A 27,998-nucleotide genomic window follows, 5' to 3' on the forward strand; every position below is an offset into this window, starting at 1 on the left:
GGTTAATATAAATATTTTTTTCTACTATCAATTAATCCACTAATCTACTTCGCCGCCTCACGGTTTTTTACCGACGCAAATACTTCCTTCGAATTCAACACCGTACCTTGTTCCATCCCGCGCGTGGGTATGTGCCATGTTTACCGAAGTAAAGAAAAAGAAGAAGAACGCCCCTTGGCAAACGCATGCTGGCTGCTGAGTCAAGGAAAGACAAGCGTTTTGTATACGAATGAATATTCTCTTTTCGCTGACGTGGACACCTGCTGCATCATACCTCTTCCTGTGCGAGAAATTTCTCTTCTGCCGCCTTGAGGTAAGTGTTGTTGATGCGTGTCATCGGCCTTCCACGGCACGGTCTTGCATATGCGGCGAAAGTAATCAAACCCGCCCAGAGCGTAATCTGATGAGTTCCGCGACTGGCTTCGTTCTCCGAGGCACTCATGAGCTGGAGGCAACGCTTCATTTAATCTTAGGTGGCGTGAGACTGAACGCTCTTTATCGGAGGCGTTTGACGGTGCTTTGAGATTGAACTACGCCGTTTTCGGCTCATGCACACGGACGCATGAATTCTGTATCAATATCAAGCCCAGAAGTATGGCAGAAGGGAGGGGGCGGGTGTTCGTAATGAAAAACCAGAGAAAAAATTTAGAGAAAAGAAAGATGCACCAAGCTATCGCGTGTTTGCTTGATTCGCACTACGGAGCTGGGCGGACACCTGTTTCAACCGATTTATGTTCTGTCAAAAGTATCAATAAGTGTGAAAAGCATTAATCAACTATTGACACTTTTATTCTGTTGATGCTCGAAAATCATCTACAGTGAAGCATTGTTTGATTGAAACCACACTGTGATGGCCAGTGATCGATGCTATGATACTGCGGTGGAATGAACTAACGACCAGACCTCTTTATGTCACAAGTAAATTAGTAAGTGTGAGTGCTGCATTGTTCAAAGTTTTCTCACAACAGGATTCTTGCTTATAGAGGGGGTTAAGCATTTTACACCTGAAGGGTGGTCAATTGAGTATGTTAATTTGACTTTTTTATTTCTTGCGTGACCGAAATTTTGCGACTGGGTTACTAGAAGAAAGTGTGCCAGCCATGCTTCTAGTCAAGGTATGTTACTCCAGCCCATAAGCTTACAGCCTGTGGTGTATATAGTTGCACGCTCGTTAAGTTATGGCATAATTACCAAAGATTTCAACGTTGTTAAAAAAGCATCACTGTTGGATCTTCCTTGCCTTCTCCCGCCAATTTAATACCGCCCAGAGACATGGTCAAATAGTGGTTGTTATTACGAATACGTATTGAAGTGCAGCAATGAAAGGTACTTGGCAGTCCTAGCAGACTCGCACACCTTGATTGATGAAACTGTTCAAGGCCACTGAATGGCTGTTCTGCTGCCGCTGCGCACAACGCATGACAGCTATGCTACACCACAATTTACCCCCTAACGGGACACAATTTTTTTTTTTTCAAAATAGCACCGAAATGGTCACTTCCTATACTTGATGCGACCATTCGGCAACCGAAAAAATGCTTTAGAAAAGCCCTAATCACCTTAAACCGGTCGCAGAATGCCTGAAAACACTCAAGTCGTCATGAGCCAGAAATGACTCTGTGCTTATGACGAGCCTGGATCGTCTATGTCTGTCAGGCGGTTGAAGGGTCACTGAGGACAAAATGAAGTTCGCCTGTATCGATAGATTGCAGCATGCTAACTACAAATACGCAAGTTTAACAGAAAACGGAGGTTTCGTTTTGTAGGAAAAGCAAAAAAAAACAAAACAAACTGAACACAGGTGTCGCTACCACCAGCCAATTTCACAAGTAAACAGCAAGGGTCGACAAAGCTGTTTGGTGTTACTTCACATTTCGGAGGCTAGGCTGCACCACCATTCATTTGAAGCGGGGATCACGGAGTTATTTTCGGTCATGACGTCACTAGTTTGAGTGGAGCAGTAGGAAAAATGGCAAATGCAATTTTCTCAGCAAGAAACGGGCCTTCTGCTTGGTGGACGAACGTCAGCATACCCAGAAAGAGCCACAGAATAGATTTTTACAAGAAAGAAAAGATATTAGATGGAGTTATCCTCAGGGTCTCATTGAGATGCTCTAACTCACTTATGTTGTTGTTTTGCTTCCCTTAAAGGAGACCGCCATCGGGGCCACGTTTACACCACACGTATGGTGTCCAGGTATCGGGAGTGGCTGAAAGAGGGCTGGCAATGCACCAGAAAACACGCAAGACAACAACGCATCGACGCACGTGGACAGCATGGGATTGAAGTCCTGAAGAGTATGGTGCGTCACCAGAAATTCGAAATATGCAGCTATTCTTTTCAGCAGAAGGCGAGTTTTTCACGAAGAGGCAATCAAACACTCTGCGTGCATGCCTAATTGGCATTTCGGGCGCTATTCAATGTATTTGCTCGCTTTTCATACTTAACAAAGAGCCAGATGCATGTACCCAGGTTGCATACCTATTAAAATAAGTCATATATTCGTTATGACGAAAGTCGCAGTAACTCTCACTCGTGGTGTACTGCCCACGCGGGTGGTGGCGGAATTGGTGAAGGAGGGTGTGAAAGATTTACGAGATAGAGAGAGAGAGAGAGGTGCCGTACTGGAGTGTTGTTCATTAATTTGTACCACGTGGAGTTCTTTAACTTGCACTGACGTCACACAGCACTCGGCCATCTTATGTATTCCGCTCCACCCAAAGCGGAGGATCAGTGGCTAGCGCACTCTGCTTCTGAGCCGAAGGACGTGGGTTCGATCCCGGCCGCGGCAGCTCCGTTTCGATGGAGGTGAGATGCAAAAGGCGCCCGTGTGCTGTGCGATGTCAGGGCAAGTTAAAGCTGCTCATCTGGCTGCAGTTATTAGGGAGCCCTTGACTACGGCTCCTCTGTCTCTCTTTCTTCTTAACCTCCCTGCTCGTTCCTTCCCTAAGGGTGTGGTTGAAATTTCCGCCGTGAGATCAGAGCCGTGCCGCACAGCGGGTGCTTACGGCTCTGAGGAGTGCGCTGATTCGTTGCTTTGAGAAAGTGACCAAAGCCGCCGCCTGCGTTCCCCGCCTGTCTGCGAGCAACGATGAGTCATCACAGGTGCCTTCTACCATGCGATATCATCCGGCAGCTGATGCCCATCAGTTCACTCTGATTGAGGCGCTAAGTCGCTATTTTGGTCCACCTTCGCAGCAGACGATACGGACGTCTGATTAATTATAACTGAATCCGAGAGGTACAGTCACGCAGGAATGAAATGTGGACAGCGCCTTATAACAAAACAAGATGTTTTAGTTGAGTACTTTAAGCTATAGTGTAGAGCTTCGATATACCGAAGTACAGCCTGCAAAATCTTTAGCTGGCATGCGCGATGGTCATTTTTTTTTTTGCGCTATTGCCCTTTGCGACGAAGCAAACTTGCGGAAGGCTGAATATTAAGCACGGGCTTTGAGACCCGTCACGCATGCCTGCTGATGATTTGGCCGACTGTGCGTGTTAATAAACCGGTTGGGAAGGAATACCTGACTTCGAAGCAGAAAAGTACGGCATATGAATGTTCGCTTTTAATTCCAGTCCGACTGTACCTGACTAATATTGAGCGGTTAACTTTTTAACTATTACCCTTAGTCTCCTTTATACTGAGAGGTGTGTAGCCCACCGTAATATCCATATCAGTTTTTAGAACTTCTAAAACACAGTTACCATGCATCAGCGTTGTAACCCAACGCCTTTTTTTTACATTGACCCCCAATTCATGCGCTTTTAAGAGGTATGGCGTACTACAACACACATGTAACCACCAAATTCCACCTCTGTGCGAAATTTTAGCGCGAACAGACCAGTCATTTAGCAGGAGAAGAGCTTAAGCGCTCTAAACGAATACCTGCAATGAACACCATCTGCTTTTGAAAGTATGGCGTTTTAGACGAGTTAGATGATTATTCGGGCTTTCAGGACAGCTCACGCTAGCGCAAACTTCTACGGCAAGAGTACGTTACAAATGAAACCCACATAGTCCGTCGTCTGGAAGTCTTTTAGCAGAACCTGCACGAATTAGTGAGATGAAAATTAAAAAATAAATTATTGACGACCTCTCCTGCTTGTTGCCATGGGTGAGAAAATATATTATGGCCTAGCTCTGTTAGGCCAGGACATGCGTAGCGAAAGCGCGGCGACGTCTGGTTCGGAAGAGTTAATATATGAAACCCTTGCATTCAGTAGATGCACCTGTGTCCTGTGTCGCCTCGGCACAGGTTTATTTTTTTATTCAGTGAGTGTGCGGGGGTTTCAGTGGCTCCCTCCGCCACGTGGTCGGTCACGTGGTGCGGAGCTGCTGCCGGCGGCGCGGCGCCGTGGCTGGTCACGTGGTTCGTTACGCGTTGATCACGTGACCAGTCACGTGGTTGTTCACGTGCCGCGGTGCGACCACGGGGGGAGTGCGAGTTCGTGGCCAATGTAGCTTTCGCTACAATGAGTGCTTCCCGTCATCATGCACTCAAGTCGTAAAGGAGCAAGCGACATACAGACGGCTGCAGGCGACACGAGGCTGCGTGCTGCTTCCTTGTTAGCTGTTACTGTCTTTTCGCTATGCATCAAATATCTCAGAAACCGATTCTAATGTTTAGAGCCTCCGACGAAATGTGAATTGAAGCGTGCGGGTATTCTTTAAGGAACTGTATTAGGAAGTGTGGAACTGCGCCAATCTACCGCGGCGCGCCGGCTGAAAGTCGCGTTTTCGCATTAACAAGTTCCCTTTAATGGGCAAAACAGCTGGATGAAAACACGTTTGCGCGCGTTTGCGTTGGCCTGCTTGTTTGGACGTAAACGCCCTTCAATTTTGTTTGTTTGCTTCTATAATCGAGACCACTACTGACTGCAAACTAGCCACTCGATTACTGTATGTAATGATGCCAGCTCTAATGGTAACAGCGTCATGTGGTTCCAGTGAGAAGGAGCATACATCACGAATGCACTTTTCTCTTGAAACTGCTGACTGCCCCAATGAGTTGAACAGTACAGAGAAGTTCCGGAGATGTTATGTAGCGAAAGCGACATTGGCTACGAACTCACAGTTTCGCCGTGCTCGCATTCCCACCGTGGTCACACCGCACCATGTGACCAACCATACGACTGGTCACGTGACCAACCGCGTGACGAACCACGTGACAACTAGCCAGACAACCAGGCTAACCTGGACTTGCAATCAAGATTAACCAAGGCTAACGAAGGCTAGCCTTAGCTTTCTGTATACGTATATGCTGGCATAGCCGAGCTAAGCCACTACCAATTTTTTTTGTAAACAGCGATTAATTGAGTCATGAGAATTGCATAGGCCAGGTGTTCGGTACGCAAGCATGATCAGACTTTTTGAAGGCGAGCAGAAGGACAAGGTAGGCAACAAAGGACAAATGGTGTAACCCTGGCAGCAGGGGAAACTGGTAGAATGAATTTCTTTTGCTGTTTCTCGGCCGGTCAGCTAACTAATGCCGGATGCTGCGGCTAATTTTTGGGCGTGACTTGGAATAACAGCGCCATCTTGTTATAAAAAAAAATATTATCGGCTAAACTAGGCTACGGCTTAGTTAAAACACTAAGCTACAGCCGTGGCGTCCGTACATTTTCTCCCCCTTTTCTTCTTCCCTGCTTCTTCTGTCTCTTCGCTCATCTTTCTTTTTTCATCTTCTGCCTCTTCCTCTCTCTTTGCTTGCCTTATGTCTACTGCTCTTCTTCCTTCCTTCGTTTCTTATATGTATACTGGCTAGGCTCTTGGTTTGTCTTTTCTTGGCTTGCGCCATAGACTTTCTGAATTTTACTTAGAGGGAAAGCTGGGGGCATTGCACTTCCTCCTCCATGGTGAGATGCAGGAATGCCGGGAAGATGAGGTTTCGTATTTGGCTTATCTATTGCTGGGCGTGAAATATGGTTTCAATTGTAGCAACAAGACCCTTTTCCCGAGGCAGTCTCCGAAGAAATACTGTGAAAGTTTTCATATCAGCCTAAGTCTTGCATTACATTTATTCTTGAACTGAAAAAGGAATTATTGAAAGAGCATCGTGGCGCAGGTGCCCTCTGAGAGGCAGAATCCACGTTTTCGGCTTGACGCTAGCCAAACCAAATACTACACCTCGTCTTCCCGGCATTCCCGCAGTCGATGAAGTGTTCTTTAAGAAAGTCGCATAGACAGTGGCGCCAACTTTCCTTCTACGTTATATTGAGAAACTCTATGGCTTGCGCCTTAAGCGGATTGAAGCGGATAGGGGAACTTCTGGGCACCTGCTGAAACCGGAAGGTGCCTCTGGAACAGGCACCTGCCTTTCGAGCCCCCAGCAGAGGTTCTCCGGTGGGTGCACCTGCGGTTACCTGCCAAATTTTGTGGGCCTCAGATGCAAAAACGCTCACGTGGGCTCCGTATAACAGATCTAGTCTTAAATTACGCATCCACCGCATGTGTGAAGAGATGAAGAGGTGAATAAACCCGTGCAGGGTAACGTCAATCTGAATGAATTGGCTGTTGCACGGACAACACGGACATTAGCCCACGGACACTGTCATTAATTAGCACGTTTACATGGGACAACCCTTACCAGTTTTTTATGGATGTCCTATTAACCCTCGTGCCCTGTTCAGTGAGGAAGGAAGCTAATAAATGAAGGAAATCAAGGCGAGAAGACAAAAAAGTGGTTTTTGTGGAAAGGAAATGACGCAGTAACTTTCTCACTTCTTGGTTTACCTCTCAACCGCGCTGTGGGGGGAGGGAAGTAGGTGGGAGTGAAAATCCAAAGAGAGAAATAGGTGCCGTAGTGGAGGGCTCCCAAAAAATTTCGACCACGCCTGGGGATCAACTCGCACTGAGATCGTACAACACGCGGGTGCCTTTTTCATTTCGCCTCCATTGAAACGCGGCCGACACAGTTGGGTTCGAACCGGGGTGCTCCGGCTCAGCAGCCGAGCGCACTAACCACTGAGCCACCGCGGCGGGTGCGAAACGGCGCGATGTCTAGTGTATACAACGGAGAACGTTGGGCTCGAGGATGGGAAAGCGAGCCACAATGGAAAAGATGAAAGGGTGCGTGCTCGCGGCCGCTTCGCGGTCGCGGCGTGTCAGGCCACGTTTCCTTGCGCAGTCAACACACTGCGTAAACACAAGATTAGGTGTAAAAAACTTTTTTCGCGTCACTTAAGGGTCACCGTAAAGGTTTCCTTTAGTTGGAGATCTCATAGATGGAGGTCTCATAGATGATAGCCATTAGGAGGCACTGTATGCGTGGATATAGTGGAAAAAGGAAATGGGAGATGTGGTACAAAAAATACCAACAAAGTTGGTTCTTTTGTTATTTTTTCTTGCGTACCCGCACCGAACTTCTGCCATAAAAACGCCAGTTACACTGCAAGATACATTCGCATAGTTGTAAACTCGTCTTAGGGACTGAACTACTGAAATGAATTTTTGAATATTGAATTGTTTACCTCTCCATTACCGCACATTTTTCCAGCAGCGCCTACAGTCTAGACCGTCGATGGGCGGACCATTTTTATTTAATAGCATGCCAGTTTGCTGTTTTCGATCCATGGTAGCAAGAGCAGCAAGCCACGCAGCAGTGCGGGGTGTGTAAAACTTTTTCTCCCACAGTACGGCCAATTTCTGCAAGCATATAGTATTCCCAAAAAGCCGCTGAAAAAACGTAAGCACCGTTCGAGGGGAAAAAGTTTTCAAACTGCCATCTAAGACTCTTGTTTAATTGTTAGCGATTAATAAATTTCACTATAGCTACGTTTTCGCCTAAGAGCCTAACTGCTTTGAATTAGCGTGGCGACACTTTCATCTGAAAGCAAGTTGCGGCAGTTTCTAACGGTCGTAGTTCTCATGTACAAGTCTAATGACCTTGAAGAAGCCGCGTTGGATATAACTGCATAGGTCGGCAAAAAGTCACCCATAGTGTTGTCCCCTGTGGTTGCAAGAAAAAGGCGCCTAGCGTAATCAGAAACCTTTCGTTCAATGGGACACAACCCGCGCTATACTTTACCGTTTGTGGATTCTGAGCTGAAGTGTGATTTTGCAGCTCGCAATGTCGGATAACTGATGCGGTTTGGGTTAGCCCTGCTGGCTCTCTGAAGTGCAGTGATCAGTTTACGAGCTGAGGCACAGAGAAGCGTCACGGGACGCGTTCATTACCTCCACTATAGCGCGAACCGCATGCCCTAAAAGAAGACGGCGTAATTAGCTAATGGATGCCACCAAAACACGGAGGAAGTCTGTTGAAAGTGGTCGTCTCGCTCTAGAGCTCTCTCGTGGAACGTCTGGAATCTGTGTTCGCCGCTGACTGCACGAACGCGACGAGACGAATTGGAGTTCGAGGCTACGGACTGCGCTCCATGTCAGATGCTCAAAAACAGACGGGCTGGAGGCACACTTGAAGCGAAGAAACCTATAGCGCAGTGCCATTCGGCTCCTGAGGCGAGGCGATGGCCGCGGTGTGCAGTGCGGGTCTGCTAATTGATCCGTTGTCTGCATCAAGCCAACAGCGTTTTGAGCTGGCTTACCGCTCACTTAAATCATACTGCCCCGAATGCAGTTTCTTGGATTTATGGTCAAAAATTATTCAAACAAACTTACTGCTGTGTATCACAATTAGTGTCACAAGTATTAGTGCTCCAGTATTGCACGCGTTTGACGCCAGAGATAAAAATTCCTGTAAAAAGAAAATGGTTGTCTCATTTTTTTTAGTGTCTCTATATATGCTCGTGTGGAGAATACATTTCGTCATGGTTGAAACACTAAAACTTCACTACTTAGAACGCCATGAAGGAATTCGTAGAGGGGAGTACGCCTTTCCGGGTTTTGTGTCATAACACGGTGCACATATCATTACGTAAGGTGTAAGAAAATTCCAAGGACGGTTACGATTCTCCTAATGCGAAATTTGAACGCAGCTATGTTGGTGTCTCAGGATCTGTAGGCTCCTTGCTTAACTTTTCTAGGTCGTCAGCACGTCTAGCGACAATGTTATTTCGATAGTAGCGTTAGTTGATGAAGAAGACGATGTGCAATGCACAGCGCGCTCGAATGTGCATAAGGCAGCCCAGCTGACTTAGAATCCTCAATGAAGAGTGTGACGTTGGACACGTCATCGCAGATGTAGCTCCGCCTTTTAAGTCTGAATGCGCGAAGCATTGTAAATAAGACTACAGAATTAGAATATTTGCTCGTTACACTAAGTCCGCATGTTGTAATAATAACAGAAACCTGGTTGAATAACAATATATCTGCTGACGGCATTGTTCCTCCGGACTGTATAATGTTTAGGAAAGACAGGGACACACGTGGGGAGGGCGTTTGTATTATGGTAAAAAACTCGTTATCTGTAGTAATGATGGATTGCAATGTTGCTGAAACAGGTTGGTGCAAGATAAAGTTTTATTACGTTACTTACATTATCAAAGCTGTGTACCGCGCACACTCTGCTTGACCTGAGTTTCTTGATGAACTAAACGCTTTTATATGTGCGAATGTCAAAACGAACACGATACTAATAATGACTGGCGATTTTAACCTACGACACATAAATTGGTAACGCCTATGTTCTGTTGGTACTAATTCGTCTAACGGAGAAAAACTATTCGAAATTATGTTAGCGTATAAGCTAAAACAAATTGTGCAATATGATACAAGAATAACGGCCAATTCACGGTCATCGTTGTACTTGGTGTTCCTGTCAAATAGCATAGAAGAACACACTGTTAACGTTAAAGATTGTGTTTCTGACCACAAAATGATTGTTCTTGCCATACCACTGAGAATCAGTGAGTGCTTACGGCCTTATATTCCTGTGCATGTTAAGGATTATGAGCGTGCGGACGACACCTCCATTAATGACTACCTGGAATCTCTCTTGGATGATTTTGAAATTGACTATGATTCCAAAATAGTAGAAGAGCTGCGGCAGCAATTTAAGAAAATTATACAACACAGCGTTGACAGGTATATTCCTACTCGTGTTAAAAAGACGAAGCACCGAAGCTCCTGGATCATAGGGACATAATTCATATGAAACGAAAACTAAAAAGACTACATAAAAAAAATAAACGTATTCATGTTTCGCGACTTCTTGCTGAGCTGAAGCAAGCGCTAAAAGAAGCTAAAAAAAAAGTTCTCCGATGAAACGCTTAGCCGCTTCCTCAAAACGTCACCGCAAAATTTCTGGCGATATTTAAGAGATAGGAAGGGGAGAATACAGGAGATTAAGCACGAAAATCAGGTGCTGATAAAAAATGAGCATATAGTAGATCACTTTAATCACTTTTTTCAGTCCGTATTCACCTCAACCAAAGATAACATAGACCTTAGTTCAGAACGCTTGTTGCACTTTTCTTTTCATTCTTCTTGACAGGAATAGCAGTAGCTTGTTGCCTAGCCAAATGAATGACGTCATAATTTCGCAGGAGGGCATATTTCAGCCGCTCCTCAATATGGATGCTAAAAAGGCCAATGGACCTGACAACATACCAACCCTGTTTCTCTGAAGATATGCCGAGTGGGCGTCGCGATACCTAAACTTATTTTTCCAAAATTCTTGCACACCCACTGTGTACCACAATATTGGCGCAATGCACTAGTAATTTCGGTGTTTAAAGGGGGCAACCGAACACTTGTATATAACTACCGCCCAATATCTCTTACATCGATTTCTTGTAAACTTATGGAACATATTATAGCGAAGCACATCTTTCATCACCTAGAAACAAGCTGTTCCCTTTACCGTCACCAACACGGATTCAGAGCAGGTCTTTCCACCACTATACAACTCGTAGCGACAATTCATTGTTTGGCAATGACGATTGATGCGAAGAAGCAGATTGACATAACCGCTGTAGATTTTGCCAAAGCGTTTCATAAAATGCCGCACAATAAACTAGTTTTTAAACTGGAAAGAGCTGGAATTAATATAAATATTGTAAAATAGATTAAAGCATACGTAACGAATCGTAACCAGGAAGTCAAAATGAAGGTCATGTGTCCGGCTCCCTAGCAGTCTTTTCAGGAGTTAGGCAGGGTTCTGCTCTGGGACCGTTGTTATTTTTAGTGTTTATTAATGATATTTCTGCTGTCATGGAACCAAATGTACGACTAAAGCTATTAGCAGATGACTGCTTCATTTATTCTACAGTTAGAAACACGGACGACCAGCTTAGAATTAACAACACTTTACAGGCATTAAGCGAATGGTGCAAAAAATGGAGCATGGTAGTAAATTATTCGAAGTCAACATACACGCACATTACAACGATGAAGTCGTTCTTTCGTTCACATATTTCATTGTTGACAAGTGTTTGGTTAACGTAACACAGTTTAAGTATCTAAAAGTGACAATAACACAAAATTTAAATTGGGGCACACATATAGAAGAGGTATGTTCTCAAGCATACAAGCGGTTAAGTTTTTTGAGAAAAAATTGGAGCACGCTACATGGAATGTAAGACTAATTGCATATAAAGCTTTGGTGAGGCCAATCCTTCAGTATTCGTGAGTAGTATGAAGTCCTAAACAAAATTATTTAAAGAAACAATTAGAAAGAGTTTAGAGGTACGCAGTACGCTTTATTTTCTAGCGATATCGAAGGACAAACTCAGTTGCACACATGATCTATTCCTGTAACCTGGATTTATTAGAAACACGTAGACCAAAAAATCGGTTCAAGCTATTATTCCAGAGGTTCCAAGGACAGAAAAATATTCAGAAGGAAACATGCATACAAGCACCAGGCAAACGGAGTTCTAGAACAAATCATAGTCGAATAATTCAGCCGTACTACGCCCGTAGTGAAACTTTCAGACATTCCTTCTTTCCACATGTCATTGAAATGAGCAATGACTTGCCAATGAGTGTTGTGGAACAGAGTGATCTGGGTGAATTCGAACGATCTCTGGATAACCATCTGCTTGAAAGTGCCATCTGATGCTTGACTGAATGTATCGTTTCATGCTGATGAGTAATGCTGTTTTTCTATGAAGTTTTCACACCCTCTCTGTAAGGACCCTCGCATGAGGGTTGACAGTATTGCTAAATAAATAAGAAATTTAGTCCAACAGTAGTATTAGTTGACGATAATGATGAGCAATGCACAGCGCGAGACTGTGTTGCACTTTAACACGGGGCGCGATCGACTGCGGCGATAGCTTAGCGCTCTCGTGCAGTGGCCAGCGAAGCTCGTCTGTTCGCTGCTCCGGGTGTTGGAATCCCAGTCGCGGTAGTTGATTTTTATTCTTTTGGCTGACTGACATTGACGGCGGTGACGCGGCTTAGCCCACGAACGGGCGCTTAAGAGCTGCGCTCTAAAAGCTGCTAATTTAGCATGAAATTGTACGCTGGCCAGCAGCCACATTCGTCTAAGCACAGAGCACGTCTGATGTGGTTTTGGCGTCATACGTACGTGGAATCAGTGTCCTGATTGTTAAAGAGTGTTTTGGCCAGGTACAAAAAATATATTCGACCATAAGTGGCACCCTGAAAGTACAAATTTTCTTTGTAGTTTTATGATGCCTTTGCAGCGAGCAAGCCTTCAGATTGCGTTTTAAAGGCGGTGCGTTCTTCTATATTATATATGATACAGCATAGATTGACGGTTATATTCACAGTTTGTACTTGTATTACTCTCTGTTTCATATTTTTAAGTTGTTCAGAAGGTGTTTAGGTGTACACCTTGCTCACTTTCGTTTTTGGTTCTTTTGTTTGTATACTACATTTTGCAAAATACTGATTTTATAGTGAGATAATATGTATGTTTTACCTAATTAAGTTCTACTTATGCTGCTGTTGAGTAACATATTTAGTGTCTTTTCGGTAGTAAATGAGGTGCTATTACAGTGGCCAACTTTGAGGCCTCCTGTTGTATGTGAATATGTCTCATTAACTTGACATACTAATAAATATAATTTTGAGGACATTATGCGCCGTTTCCCGCTCCAGCCTACAAAAACAATTTCTCTTGGTCAGATGGTTGTTGCACATTTCTTTTTTGCGCTTTGAACAACACGCATTCATTCTTAATACCAAGTTATTTAACGGCAGCACATTTTGTCGCGGAACTAGACATTCAGTCCTACACTGTTAGCTTGATGGATAGGAGGTGCGGCAGTGTGTTGACTGAAGGAGACGAGAAGAATAATCTGTCGTGTGAGGAACAAGAGTGCAAAAATGAGAGAAAGAAGGTGAGAAAAACTAAGCAAGTGGAACAACGCAAAGGAGTAAAAATATGATACTAAATGTGTTCCAGCTCCAGGGAAGGTTATGAGCGTTACACATCCCTTAAAGTTACCAGTTTTTTTTTTGTAAAGGAAAATAAAGCGATGAGAGGAGCCCAAAAGAAATCGTACGCTTGAAAAACATAACCCTGCCGGCCATGGTGTCTACACGACAAAGACAAAGACAACAAGACAACGACTAAGTTTCCCGGCCACGTCAAAAGGCGCAAAGATATCAAGTTATCTGTGCCAGCCTATCTGAAGAGCATGCAGAGAAGGGAAGCCACGCGAGAAGCTCTCTGCGCCATTAAGCTCCGAGATGGAAGCGCTCATTAGGGAGACGGGAGAATTGGGTGTGTTTTCTGCGCTGCCGTCTTTTTATGCCCGCTCGAATAAGTGGAGCGTTGTGCTCTTTGTTTAGTGAAACATATAGGTTCTGCCTTGAGGAACGGTGCCCTCGTTTTAAAAAAAACCGAGAAAGTCATCGTGACCGCATCGCAAAAATTCCCAGGGCTGCACAGACACAACGACAGCTGTAGCCACTTTGATGTCTCAAAATACGCGCCTTTTTTTTCTTTTTTTGAGGAAATTTACGTTACCTCATTTTGTATACAATTTGTTAGTCAGTTACGCGCGCCTGAATTCATAGCTAAACATCCCATTCGAACATAGTTCGTGAACTAAGTATACAAAAAGTATCTGGGAGTTTACGGTGGATGAGGTATGACTGGCGACAGTAACATGGAAGGTAGTTTTTTTGATAATAAGGGGTGCTTTCGCCTCTTCCGCCGCAAATCAAGGTACCTAGATTTTTTTAACCTAGGATAAAATGGTGTGTGGTAAGAAGTTATATACATTGACCAACTTGCGAACATAGAAGTTTTTGAATTGTAAACTTTTTGCCAGTTTGCCAGCTGCCCGCATAGCGTGCATGCAAGGAGGTTAGTCTTATTCCGTCAAAGCACTGCATTCTTATCTTCCGCAAGAATGATTCACTTTTATTGGGCAGCTTCAGAGCTGTTATGGCTGTCCAGCAGCATTGTGATGAGAAAAATTTGAATCTCAAAATAAATTAAAAACATTTCGTAGTGACTAATAAAGGAAGAAATCAAGACATTCGTTTCATCAACTTCATCAGTGTGTTCGTAATTAGGCAGTGGACGCCGTGATAGAGGGCTTCTTCTCCACACTGATGTACGAAAGGGACAGCGTTGTCCCGGACCAGAGACGACTGGACTCTGCACAAGTTGTGGCAACAGTACTGACAGTATGTGCGTGAAGAATGAACAAGTGATTCGTGCATACCACCACTGGGTCCGAGAAAGTTCACCGTTTCCTTATTACGGCTCCATAAACAGAATGTAAAGGCCACGGTCTGTCTAGCTCGCGGCACGAACAATGCACAGAGCTTCTCGGAAGCACGCGATGCTCCATTTTATGACTGTACAGCGCTTGCTCAGCGCGCAAACCTTCTGCTCGCCTGTCCTGCCCTCCGCTCTCCAGAGTCGCGATGTTAATTTGGAAACTTTTACAAGCGAAGGGTGGAAAGGACGAGAAGGAGGCACTCTTGTGCTCGAATAAAAGCGCATTGTCTTCCAACGCTTTCACGAACTTTTTCGACGCCGCCATGGCTGTCATGGCGGGTCGAAGAAGGAGAGCTCGTCGCCGCAGCGCCCACGAGGTTGCGGTTGCCTTCCGGCTGTCCCGAGGACGCTTTTAATTTAAAATGCATTAAAGGGACGCTCCTCAAGGTTTCTTGTCCGCAGAGCTCAAGCAGAAATTAAAAAAACTCAGCGCTTTCAGCCCTCACGATAAATAGAAGAAATTCAAATAAGCGGCCGTAATTAAATTTTTGTATAATTATAAGTTTTGAATTATACATGGATGATATATTTACGGGGTAATTTAGATGATGCGGGAACAGCGATCATGTGCGTTTCGAGCCCTTTTCCTGGCGGCGTGCCAATAATGCGCGCATCCTCCTCCACTTGTATCCTCTTGCTCCTCATGTCTCCATATCCATCACTGCTAGCTCGATTTATCGCGGCGCGCTAAGGGGTGGACCGCGCGCTAAACGCATTATATACGAGTTTCTTTTTGATTTCGTCTGAACGAAGCGCAATCTGCAGCTGACAGATTTAGCTGCAGAGAATTAGACTGCGTTTTGTGTTTTTTTTTTCGGCTGACGCGCTGGAAGCGCTTTGCATGGCGTTGAGCGGCCTGACAGTACGGTCGAACAATACGACGGGCGCAGAAAAACAAGTAGGTTTCTTAATTCTCACTTCAAGGTTGGCTCAAAGAAAAATAAATGGTTGTCAACCTTCCGCTGACATTTCTCGTATCGAAGAGAGACGGTTAAAATTTTCGTGCGGCCCACCGCTGCTTCCTGCAGTCTTAAATGCTTTTGGTGAGGAATTTGCGGGCAGTTTCCAAACAACCAGTGTTCGGCGCTCCGCATATGTATTCTGAAGGTACATCTGCGTGTATTTCCGATATTCGCTGGGTATGTTTTAAAGGCATTCCGATCTTGTCGCACAAAACATTTCTGTACAAACTGCAGTTTGTAATAAGTTTCGCTCAATCACCACTACAATTTTAAGGCGAAAGCCTTTAGTGGCTCATACTCCTGGTCGAGATCCTGACCGTCCCTTACATCGCCAACAGGAAGTCACGACAACGGAAGTGACGTCACACTGTCCGTCCGTTCGTTACGCTTTTCAACTCGATAAGAAAAACATCTTTGGATTCGAACCACCACCGTTCCCTTCCGCAGCCGATCGTGCTAACGACTACGCTACTTCCTCCCAACGCCTATGCAGTTCCCCTTGTCTAAACGTCGCATCAGACGGATGCCTCCCAAACGCCATCCAGTGTCTCCAGCGTTTAAGATTTACAGATAATTGTGTACTTGGTAAACATCTTTACCACAAATCAGTTATACAAGCATACAAACCGCTCTAAAGGCTTTCGCCTCACCGCACTTTAGGTCAACAAAGTGCTCCCTGAATTTCTTTTTTTTTCCAATAATTTCTATAAAGAGGCTTTGTCGCCTGTGTTTTTGGAATTTACTCGAGCTGCTGGCCACATGTTAGCTTCAGGGGCCGGCAAATCATCTTTCAGACAGACGAGTTTACCGCAACCATTTCACGCCATGCATAAGGCGTAATGACGTTTTTTTTAAATCTGTAATAGCTTTAATAATTACGACTAAAGAATGAAGAAGCATCAGGAATGCCAGACACGTTCTTGTTACATTATAACAGTGGTGCCTCAGCGTGAATCCTGAAAACGAAATTACGCTTGTCTCTCAGTCTCCTCTAGTAAAATGCCCCGTAAAGGCCATGGATCGGTATGACGTGGAGACTCAGTCACACTAAGATCGGCAGCTTGAGTCGCACTCGCATTGAGAATCACGTTCCTGACTCTAGTATCAGATGACACCCGAATACCGATACGTGCATTCCGCGGTGCCTCCGTCACAATGAGCTTGAGAAATGAACTTCCCCCCGAAACATGCAAAACGCTGCAGAAAAGCTCGGAAGCTTTCCACACTGAGACGACACCTGTGTCTACTTCGTCATGCAGCACAGTTCAGTGAATGCGCACATGCAGATAGAAAGTTTCTACCGTCGTTGCTCAACGCCACTGACAGCACACATGCCCACTGAAAATAGGGTTACGCCCAGAACAACTAAATTTGTATACACTCGCAGAGCATAAGCTTGCTGTGCGTTTAATGTTTTTTTAGAATTTGAGCTTCCTCATGAAATCGAATCTATGAAGCTTCAAGGTGAAGCATGCCAAGAAATTTTGCACCAGCGTTAAAAATAGTGACGTCATCGCCGATTAAAAACCGCAACGACAGTCCGGCTTCTTCTTACTGCGCTAAAGTTGTGTGAAGAAACTCGTGACGACGTCGTTATTTCAGAAATTTCAGACGTCCACTACCTTCGCCCACGAGTTGCCGTGAGTCTTCCAACACTGCCAAATCAATGCTTCGTGGGCTTCACACTTGGCGAATGTTGGTTTACTTCCTTGAAACAACCGTTTATTAGCTGCAAACGCAGTGCCGCCCCACGTGAGGTCATCATTGCGGCATTTGCCTTTGCTGCGCACTGCAGAGAAGCCTGGCCACCAGTGCGGGTTTATTGTGCGATTGCGTCACCATTTAAAATCCTAGCACAGAAATACCTCGCATGCTTTTCCTGGAAGTTTCACATATTCTACCCCCTTTAGGCTCGTCGAATTTGAAAACCTCTTGACTTGCCCTTTAAGCTCGCATAGTATTGTGAATGTCCCAATGTGTATGCTAATTATGCAATTGCCCTTCTGATGGGCAGTTGCGTGATTAGCCAGGAGAAGATGGTCACAGTGGTTGATGACATCGTTCTAAGTGATGTCCTGCACATGCGCGTGAATGATGGACTGTACTGTACCACCTGATGCGGGAACATTCTAGCACTGTTTAGTATTGCAATTAAACTGGTAGGGACACAAATTTTTGGCTGCTCGTTTTTTTGCCTTGAAAGAGGCCTATGGGCCTAGAAGTCATAAAAACTAGCTCAAAAACACCAGTGCGCAGCATGAATAATTAATTACAGACGATTGTGTACCGGAAGTTTGGGTCTTTGTCGGCGCCAGCTCGCGCTGTAGTGCACCTCGACGTCACGGTCGAGCTGCCAATCTTGGCAAGCATATTTTGGTCACGTCCGCATCTGCGGCAAGTGCTGGTTGTCCTGTGAACAAGCAATGGGTTCGGTGACGTCAAAATAATTGGGAAAAGTGCACCTTGACGTCTCTGAATTCGAGCGGGAAGGTCGAGCGGAATGCACGGAGAACACTCAAAATCGTATGAAAATATGTTCCACTAAACGCCTGCGACTGAAACTTGCTACAAGGCATCTCATTACGCCCATGAAGCAAATCATGTTGCTTGTTTGCGTTGGAAATTTTGTGTGTGTAAGCTATGAGGCAAGGCTGAATGGTGGACCTTGTGGCATGGCATGCTGAAGAATTTTTTTACCAGCCAACGAAGACGCATACACAAGAGAGAACCACACAGGACAAGGGCTGGACTAACAACTGGAAACTTTTATTGAAAACAGGCCACTCAGTTATATACCCACGCATGCACCAAGCCAGGACCGATAACCACACATCATTATTCAATAAATCAAATTTCTTAGATGTGATAGCAAGAGGTGGAGAAGTGATACACGCATCGCCATGTTTTGCTATCTGGAAGACCTCATAAATTTCAGGTGCCTTACGTGTTTTTTCATCCCCAAGGATGGAAACTTCAGAAAAACGTGGGGAACATTTCTTGGGACATCAGCTACAATGCGATGCATGATTACCATCCTCTCCGGTGCCAACCTTAGTTCGGTGCTTGTGCAGCCGCTCATTGATGCAGTAAGCCGTTTGTACTCTGTAGAATTTACTGCGCGTCATTATAATCGTATAGATTATACGGCCGTATCACATTTTACAAACATATTTTTATGTTTAGTAGTGCAGCGTTGTTTCTTTCCGCCAGGTGTCACAGACTCGGAAGTTTAGCTGGAGCCGGAAAAACTACGTTAACGCCTTGGCACCTGGCAACTTTTTTTTATGCCATGCGCCACTCTGTACAAATAGGGCACAACTTGGATTCCCTTCCTGTAGTCATCAGGATCTTTCTTTTCCTTCTTGGCACCGCCATTAATCTCCTATAATATTTCTTCCGCTACCGCTCATATCATTTCTACCGGAAAGCCATCTGACAAACGTTTGGCCTGCGTTCTGAGACGGGGTGACACGGTGTGGCAGCGGCTTTTTTTACGTCATTTTGAAAGCAGGCCTTGGCAATACCCCACTTGCTTAGTTTCGAGTGGTTAGGATTATACGCTAAGTCTTTTTTTTTGTTCCAGGTGAGTACATCCAGCAGACATGGATTTCTTCTGAAAAAGGTTAGTAACAAGTAAAGGAACCGAATGGAGTTCAACGTGGCTAGTTCAGGAGTAAATTTTAAATGGGGTGATGAGAGCCTAAAGGCGTCGAATGTCGACGGTAACAGTGTTACAGTACCTCTGGGTTATAACTTTTTTTTTCGGAAGGTATTCTATATTTATTCCGTAACCTAACTCAGTCACTGACTGTGCAGGGCCGCCGGAAGACATGTTTCGTCAGCCTGTGCTCACTAGCGTTACTAACGACAATCGTCTGCGTCACGAAGAATTCTTTTGTTGGCACCGATAAGAAACATGGCGTGCCTTGGAATCCGTGTGGTGGACTTGATCGAGCCGCGACACCATGCACCAATCGTAAGTATTTATCGAGCGCTTTGCAATGCATACATCTTCTCACAAAGTTTATCACATGAATTTTCTTATTACATACTGTGTGTTTCTGCCTATCCACTTGCTATACTTTTTCGTTTGCTTGCGATATCTCTCCTTGTTAGCGCGACACCACAGTAGTGTTTGTATTATGGGTCACTTACTTTTTCTACTACTAGCAGTCATTGTTTTATACACAGGGTGTTTCACCTAGTACTTTGGACAATTTTACAATAGAGGATTTTTGAGTTAGAAGAGCGCTTTTTACGTCATACATTGTCAGCGGTGTAGTACATCACGCCACTGACAGCTCATCTTCTGGTGCTCTGCTTATTTCATAAGTTATTTCACAACTTTCCAGAAGCCAACCGATTAATTCCACGTGTGCATAGCATTTCCCGCCATAACCACCCGAACGCTGTTTACCCTGAACGTGCACATAGCACTACATTCCAGCAATCATTTTTCTTAAAAACTGCCCGTGACTGGAATAACCTCTCCGCCGAAGTGGCCACCATCATGAATCATCGACTGTTCAAGACCACTATCGAGGAAGCCTATTCATCAACATAATTTTTGCCCATTTTTCATTAATGTATAATATTTTTTGCCGTGTTATCCCCACCCCTCATGTAATGTCCCGAAAGGGACCTTTGAGGAAAAAATAAATATAATAAATAAATAAAATAAAGCTAAGACGTGCTAACAGGCTTGTTACCTCAAATTGAATAGTTCACTTTTCGACTATTCATGTTAGCCTTCTTCAATATTGAGGGGCGTGTAGCCTACCGTAAGTAATATTCACAAAAGTTTTTAGAACGTTGAAAGTACGGTACCCTAGGCACTTGGGCCAAAAAATTTTCCGTACATCGCATCAAAATGCATGCGCTTTCGAGAAGCTTGCAGGCAAAGCAACATCTCCACTGTACGTAACACGTCGAAGCATCCAAAATTTGCAGGACTATACCGCTGAGGATAACCGCGTTTTCGAAATTCTAAAAATTGATATCAATATTACTTACGGTGCGCTACACGCCCCTGAATAATTAAGGGGCCTAACAATAATAGTTAAAAAGTTAACTATTTGTTGTTAACCTGCCTGCTAGTTAGCACGTCTTAGCTGTATTCTAATGCACTACACTACTGAAATTGCTATACCGAAAGAAGTGCTCCTCTAACTCAAATTTTTAAGATTTGATTTAGAGGAGCACTTCTGCAGTCTATGGTAAGTTTTAAAATTTGAGTTAGAATTTTAAACTAAATTTTAAAAATTGTGTAAAGTCCAAGGTGAAACACCCTGTTTGTGAGCCGTGCAGATGTGATTGCGCGAACTCGTAATGCATCTTGTGGCTCGCGGCCCCGCTCAAAAACATATTCGGCATATCTCTATAATGTCCCATGTGTCCCCTATGATGATGAGGGTAATAGTGTGGTTAATTTTAATTCTGGATCACTGAAGTACATGACTTGCTAACGAAATTGTAGAAACAGTAATCTCCAAAGTATTTGTCATAAAGAGGTCGATGTGCTAGATTTGAAAGCTGAAGGATGCCTGCTTAAAAATAAACTCATGCAAAGATAACCTAACGTCACAGCAGCCTAAAATGTCTTTGGTTGTATTGCTGCCCTGGCAAATGACGGATCAGTTTGGAATTATCCGTTTGGTTTGCTGTATGTGCCTGCATATTTTCGTCAAGTTTTGTCGGCGTTATTTTCGGAAACCATCAAAATTTTGGAAAATTTAATGATGCTGTAATGATCCTTTCCTTAAAAATCAGAACTTTTTACATTTTAGCAACGAAGATACCATTATGGATAAAACCCTGGAAGTTAACCTTTATCCGAGGTTTTCAATACCTGGGAATTACAGGGATATTGGTCTTAGTAACATGAAAGGGCGGAGTTGTGGTTCAGAATTGAAGCCCACTATTAACATTTGCGGTCTATGGCAAAGACAGGGCAGGGATATGGTATACTGGGATTCTGAAAGCAAACTGAACAAGGGTTAAGGGCGGAACCTTGTTGCTTATTCAAGTGCTGAAACATTGGCTAAGCGTTGGTTCACAGCAACCAACTAGTCCGGATGTGAGCACCATAGTTACTGGTTCGGTATATTTTCATTTATTTACACATACTGCAGTTATAGTATACCAAGCAGGGCAAATATTCTAAAAAGCAAAATAAAAGCAACTAATGCGCAAATCCAATTCTCTCTGGTATCAATGCATGGAAAGAAACAGGAATATGATATGCAGACAGCACTCACTATACACATAAGATAAAACAATTTCCAAAAGCTGCGCCCTCATGGGCTTGGAAGATCTCTGCAGGCAGTTCATTCCAGGGTGGAATTATTCGCGGAAAAAATGAGCATTGCAATGCATCAGTGGGCGCAAGGTATACGACATAATTGCGGTTGTGGCTACAGGAGGTCTGTTATCTGAATCGGAAGATTAGGTAGGGTGCCGGGCTGATGTTAAACTGGCTGAACTACAGCGATAAAAGAAATTTTGGTTTTGCTAGTGCTCTCCTGCTTTTTAAAGTGGGCATGCTTTTGGTAATTATAAGAAGTGAAAGATATAGAGCTACGATGAACGTTAAAGATGAAGCAGACGCTTTTCTTGGGACTGACCTTTTTTTGGAGATGAATACCATTCAACACAAGTGAACTATAGTTATGGGCGAATTAGGTAGCTGAAGGCAAGCAGTTTAGATTCAAACAGAGATTCCATGACACAGACCAGCAAATATTGTTTATGTGATTCGGCCATGAAAGGAGATTTGTTATGGTGTCCTTGAAATATTTTCCTGTAGCCTACATCGGTGAATGGGTGTTAATTACGTTACTAAAATTGTAACACACTTTTTTTTTTAAACCCGATGAAGAGCAGACTTGTCACTATTTCCTTGAACCACAGGTGCACCGCTCAAGGAGAGCATTCATCAAGTTTGAATGCAACTATTATTGCCTTGCTTGCGTTGATGACGCATTTGAAAGAATTCCGACATTTGCAAAGAGTCTAGAATTGATTCCGAACAGATTTAGTAGAAATGCAGTCCGTTTTCCCTCTACTTTGTGACTGGCCTCTTTCGACCTTCTATCGTGCGTTACTTGCGCGACACTTGACCCCAGGGTTCATGGCCGGCGAGCTGGTGCACTGCGCGGCCCCGTGCGGCTCCGTTGAGCGGGAGCGCCGTTCCCTCGTGTGGCGTGCTCCTCGAGGCTCGAACCCGATGCAAGATCTGCAGGCCGCCTCGTACTCACTGGCAGCCGTGCTGTCGCATCCTCTCGAGCTCCACTGGTGGCCCCATAAAGCCGTGGTGCCCTTCTACGGTCCTTTCCTGGCGCTGGTCTCCACCCGACCAAAGAACGCCGCCCGGCGCCAGCGTATCCGCCAGGGCTGGGGAAATGCCACACACTACCCGCCCGGAGCTTTCCGGCTCATCTTCTTCCTCACGGCGCCGCCGGAAGCTAATGCCAAAACAAAAACGATGACCGAAATGCTTCTGGTAAGGGAGTCTACTGTGATTCTCGAGTCTCTTTCTTTGAAATGTAGGTTTTCTCTTTTCCTGCAGAAAGAGGCAGCCGATGCAGAATGGCTGCAAACTCTCTTGATGGTAACAGCGCAAAATACAGGGCCGAAAGAGGGTCCCCGTCTTCCGGGCTGCAAACCTCAAGAATGTATTAACAACTCTTCCATTTAGAAATTGTATTGAAAGGCTGCAAAGCGTGATGGCACCTCAGTATCCAAACACAGCTTCAAAGAGTGGCATTTTGCATGATTTATAAGGAGCACGTTTCCATCTAATGGCAATTTGACGACATGCTTATGAGTTAGCGGTTATCACACTCGGAAGGGCACCCACAGCGGAAAATTTTATGAGCGCGTATGCCAGGTACAAGGCGCGTGTATGTATGTATGTATGTATGTATGTATGTATGTATGTATGTATGTATGTATGTATGTATGTATGTATGTATGTATGTATGTATGTATGTATGTATGTATGTATGTATGTATGTATGTATGTATGTATGTATGTATGTATGTATGTATGTATGTATGTATGCATGCATGCATGCATGCATGTATGTATGTATGTATGTATGTATGTATGTATGTATGTATGTATGTATGTATGTATGTATGTATGTATGTATGTATGTATGTATGTATGTATGTATGTATGTATGTATGTATGTATGTATGTATGTATGTATGTATGTATGTATGTATGTATGTATGTATGTATGTATGTATGTATGTATGTATGTATGTATGTATGTATGTATGTATGTATGTATGTATGTATGTATGTATGTATGTATGTAGAACTGTTGCGAGGAAGGCACTGTGAACCAGAAGTTAGATACTTATAGACTGACACACGTTTAAAAACTCAAGGTTTTACTGTCGAGGACCAGTCTTCTTCAGTGTTGTTCTTCGTCTCTCTCTCTCTCTCTCTCTCTCTCTCTCTCTCTCTATATATATATATATATATATATATATATATATATATATATATATATATATATATATATATATATATATATATATATATATATATATATATATATATATATATACATATATCCCCAAAGCTACTCAGGCTATAATGGTTGTCGTAGGGAAGGGCTCCGGAAGTTCCGACCACCTGACATCCTCAGTTAGTGCGCACTTAAACTGCACAGTACACGGGCCTCTAGAATTTCTCCTCCATCTAAATTCGACCGCCGCGGCTGGAATCGAACCCTAGTCTTTCAGGTCAGTAGCGGAGCTTCATAACCAAAGATTATTTCATGCTGTTTATTAACTGCCCATCCGTTACGGTTCTTCGCATGTGTGCTCTGCTGGCGAAGTCTGGCGCATAGTGGAGTGAATATGGGCCCCAGATGCCGTAAATAAATGTGGATACAGAAGCTTCAATGACGGCAAATCAACGCTTGTGTCTGCTTCATGCACGCTTGTGCCCTTTATTTCTTGTGCGGCATATCGCGTTTATGGTGTTTCTGACAGCATTGTTGATGCTTATGATTATCTATGTCAGGGTGTTTTTTTTATTATCTGGTGGCAGAGTGGACAGGCCAGGCAGACCTCAAGGGCTTAAAACTTTCATAATATCTGCACTTCTTACAGGAGTCCGGCTAAAGAGCTTTGTGAGATATCTTTTGTGGCTACATCAAAGGGCTCGCCCTACGATGAAAAATCTCTGCTGCAGAGAGTTTTGGTTATTACAATTGCATTGCGGGAGTTCTTAACGGAGTGTATACTTCGAAGCAACCCCCAGAAATACGTCACAGGCGCCAGTTCATGTTGTCTGATGAAACTCATGGTTGTGACTAGCACAAGCCGTGTACAGAGCACAGATTACAGTCCCTTTCACCCGATGCAGAGCGAGTCAAACAAGCACTTGGACATGGCCGTTGAGGCACCCTACCCCTCTTCGACACGTGCCATGATGTTGGAGTGGGCCCCACAGTACGCCCAGTCAACGCGACTCGTGCTGTGGGCACGTGACCACGTAGATGTGGAAGCGAAGGGTTTGATGAAGAGGATGCTTGAGCTCTCTACCCGGCCGGGCGACGTATTTGGCCGCGTCTCCGCATCCGCTGCTCGCAGCATCCAAGCAAATGATGGACTAGAGGCGTGAGTGTACATGTTATAGAGAGCTTTGTTGTGCTCTCATGGGATCCGCTTACTGCAAGCCCCGCTGCAAGAACGTCTGTGCGCATGCGCGTCGCACGAGCATTATCTGTGCTCGCGGGCGCACTGCCTGCAGCAGGGGGCTAAAAGCATTCGAAAAGAGCCAGCTTCACTGTACACGGGTTTACGGGAGACCGGTGCCGGTTGTAGAAGTCAACAGACAGTAGAAAATTTCAAAGAAAGCAAATTGTCGTGATATTGCATTTGCTTTACTCGTGGCGATGATGCAGCGGCTGAGGCTTTCTTTTGTTCAGCATGACGCTGCAGAATCGAAACCCGGAAGTAGCATTTTAATGCAGACTAAATGCGATAACGCCCTTAAGCTGTGCCACATACGTGCACGTTAAAGAACCGCCGGTGGTCACAAATAATCTGGAGTGCTCCATAGCGGTGTCTCTCAAAGCCCTAGCTCGTGCAGCTTCGGGAAGTAAAGCTAATATACTACCGACACCTGCTGCAGTGCACATCATCCTTGGTTCTACGTGTAAGCAAACGTGCCGACGTTTTGGCAATGTTTGTAATTCAAATTTGTTTTGCACTACCAGGACTACGAGAATTGCCGCAATGAACTCCGCTGCGCGATCTGGAAGCGTCCAACTTAGCTGAGTCTCAACTGCTGGCAACCCATTGCCCCGTCGTCCCATTGCGTACAAGGGGATCTAGGAAGAATAGTAGGACCCTGGGGAGATATATCTTCTGTGGTCGTGTGTGACACACAAGGCCCAATTGAAAGACGGCCACTTAAGTGCGCGCAACAAAAAGCGTTCAGTTGGAAACAGAACTGCGAAAATCTCTACGGCGTTGTTATCGGCACCCTGCCCTATTTTAGCCTAGAGCGCGATATGTCGTAATGTTTAATGGAGGAAAGCATCATCAGAATCGGACAACGTCCAAAAATATTGCAGCAATAATTTTAACACGTAGCCTTTTTGCTGCGACTGGGCGAAGCTTGCGACCACTGTCCATAAAGTAACGCACAGCTTCCTTCAAACGCACAAGTGCCGACAAATATTTCGGGAACTCTGAGGCGCGAGGGCACAGAATGGCATCTGTGCTATGCACTTGTCTGCGCAACCTGCGAAGTCCAACCGTCGATAGGAGGCCTCGCCTCTAGGCAGCATTCAAATACAACGTTTTCATGGTTTCCATGTTCCGAAAGCATTTGTGGGCACACCTACTTACGACACTCTACACGCCAGTAGTAAGATTTCAGCAGCACTTCAGCCTGATCCTCTCGCGTGTCAGGCAATCAAGATAGTGAAGATCAGTGTGGATTACTCCCCTGATGTCTGGAACGCAAAGAGGGCAGAAGAATTGTTTAAGCGCTTTTATGTGCGAAGAGACGATTGGAGCGATTGAGTATCTTACGAGGCCTGTATAAGATAATGACTATTGAGAAGAAGTTGCCAACGTATTAGCCTTTTCCTGTAGGAGAATGCCGTCGTCTTCGAAAATTGCCTGCGCGAATTGTGCTGATGTCTTCTGTGGTACCGCCACCTGTAACTTACATATGACAAATATGGCAGCTCTGCATTTATTCACACCACAAAAGTGCTATGCTGCTCAATACGAAGAAATGCCGAAGCACAATGGCCTATAGGCGGCAGCTAAATAAAAAATGTGCTGTAAGTTAATAACGATGCTGTAGATTAAAAGCCGTAGTATCTAATGTGACTTCGACGTTTTGAAAAGTAAAAGCTTTATTTGATATGAGTCGTTCTGCGCAGGTCTTCGCCTTGGAACCAACTGGAGATGTGCGCTTATTTCCTGAAGATGGGGGCTTTGGCCCGCATGAGCAGTGTCTACGAGGACGAGGCCCGTAATTCTACTGAACGGGACCAGGAGAATCTCGTCACGCCCTCTCTTGCCCACCGCGCTAATCTCAGCCTTGTTCCCATCGAGGACTTTGCGCCGTGCTCCCGGCAGTCCCGGCAGCAGCCGCAGAGCACAGTACCACACAGGACTGACGGAATGAATGTACCGGGGACTAGAGGCTGAGGAACTCTCAGGTGCTCTATGTTGAGTAACATATGTGGCACCTATGTGGCACTTATGTTTTAACATCCCTGTCTTTCCCTCCTCATCTTTATCTATTTTTATGTGGCACCTAAAAGGGGAGGAAAAAACTCCGCCATACTTACGAGAAACCGTGCTGCCTGTGCGACAACATATCTGAAAGATGTTAAGGAAAGCAGTCGGTCACTTCTGCCTAAATGAAGAGATCAATGCTATAGGCTAACTCACCTTACAGAACACAAAAAGAACTCATGGGGAACAGATAAGTATATTCGCGCCTTGACCCTATAGCGAACCTGCGCTTGATTAGTAACGAATGCTAATACAGTATGCGAAGCACTACCTGAAGGAATTTGTATCATCTGTTGTTACACGACTGTGTGTACCTTTCAGCTGATTAAGTGTAGTACTTTAGCATGGTTCAAGAACGTTATGCCAAGCCAGTGCTGTTGACATCATGAGAAAACAATGCTACTTTACTTTTCAGTTTATTGCAATCATGCACCAATTTTTTTTCGTCGATGAAACGCAGTCCAGTGTTCTTTGTGTGGCTGGATTCCTAGTCGAGCAGTGACAGGCGAAAAATTCTTGGTATTCAAGGGGTCCTCCTTCATTAAATCATTGTAAACAGCATTTCCTTGTGACGACGGCCCCATCCAAAGCTTTAAGACCAAAACTATAGTCGGATACAACTTAATTCTGCAGTGAAGCTCC

General features: G+C 44.6%; 1 protein-coding gene across 1 annotated transcript; it reads left to right on the forward strand.

Annotated features, from left to right (window-relative positions):
- Positions 1–163: 163 nt before the first annotated feature.
- On the forward strand, positions 164–27,628 carry LOC144097265 (uncharacterized). Its single transcript, XM_077630008.1, has 7 exons — positions 164–313; positions 2,152–2,303; positions 19,156–19,194; positions 19,389–19,548; positions 22,697–23,073; positions 24,958–25,211; positions 26,996–27,628. Exons 2-7 carry the CDS (start codon positions 2,187–2,189, stop codon positions 27,264–27,266), a joined length of 1,218 nt encoding a protein of 405 aa, XP_077486134.1. The 5' UTR covers positions 164–313; positions 2,152–2,186; the 3' UTR covers positions 27,267–27,628.
- The last annotated feature ends 370 nt before the right edge of the window (positions 27,629–27,998 follow it).

This window comes from Amblyomma americanum, chromosome 7 (assembly GCF_052857255.1).
Source record: "Amblyomma americanum isolate KBUSLIRL-KWMA chromosome 7, ASM5285725v1, whole genome shotgun sequence".
NCBI lineage: Eukaryota > Metazoa > Arthropoda > Arachnida > Ixodida > Ixodidae > Amblyomma > Amblyomma americanum.

Excerpts from the sequence above, each read along its gene's own strand:
- LOC144097265 (XM_077630008.1), top strand. The coding sequence starts at position 2,187 with ATGGTGTCCAGGTATCGGGAGTGGCTGAAAGAGGGCTGGCAATGCACC. Across the intron at positions 2,304-19,155 it reads TTGAAGTCCTGAAGAGTATG|GTGAGTACATCCAGCAGACA; the intron begins GTGCGTCACCAG and ends TTTTTGTTCCAG. Across the intron at positions 19,549-22,696 it reads CGCGACACCATGCACCAATC|GGTTCATGGCCGGCGAGCTG; the intron begins GTAAGTATTTAT and ends ACTTGACCCCAG.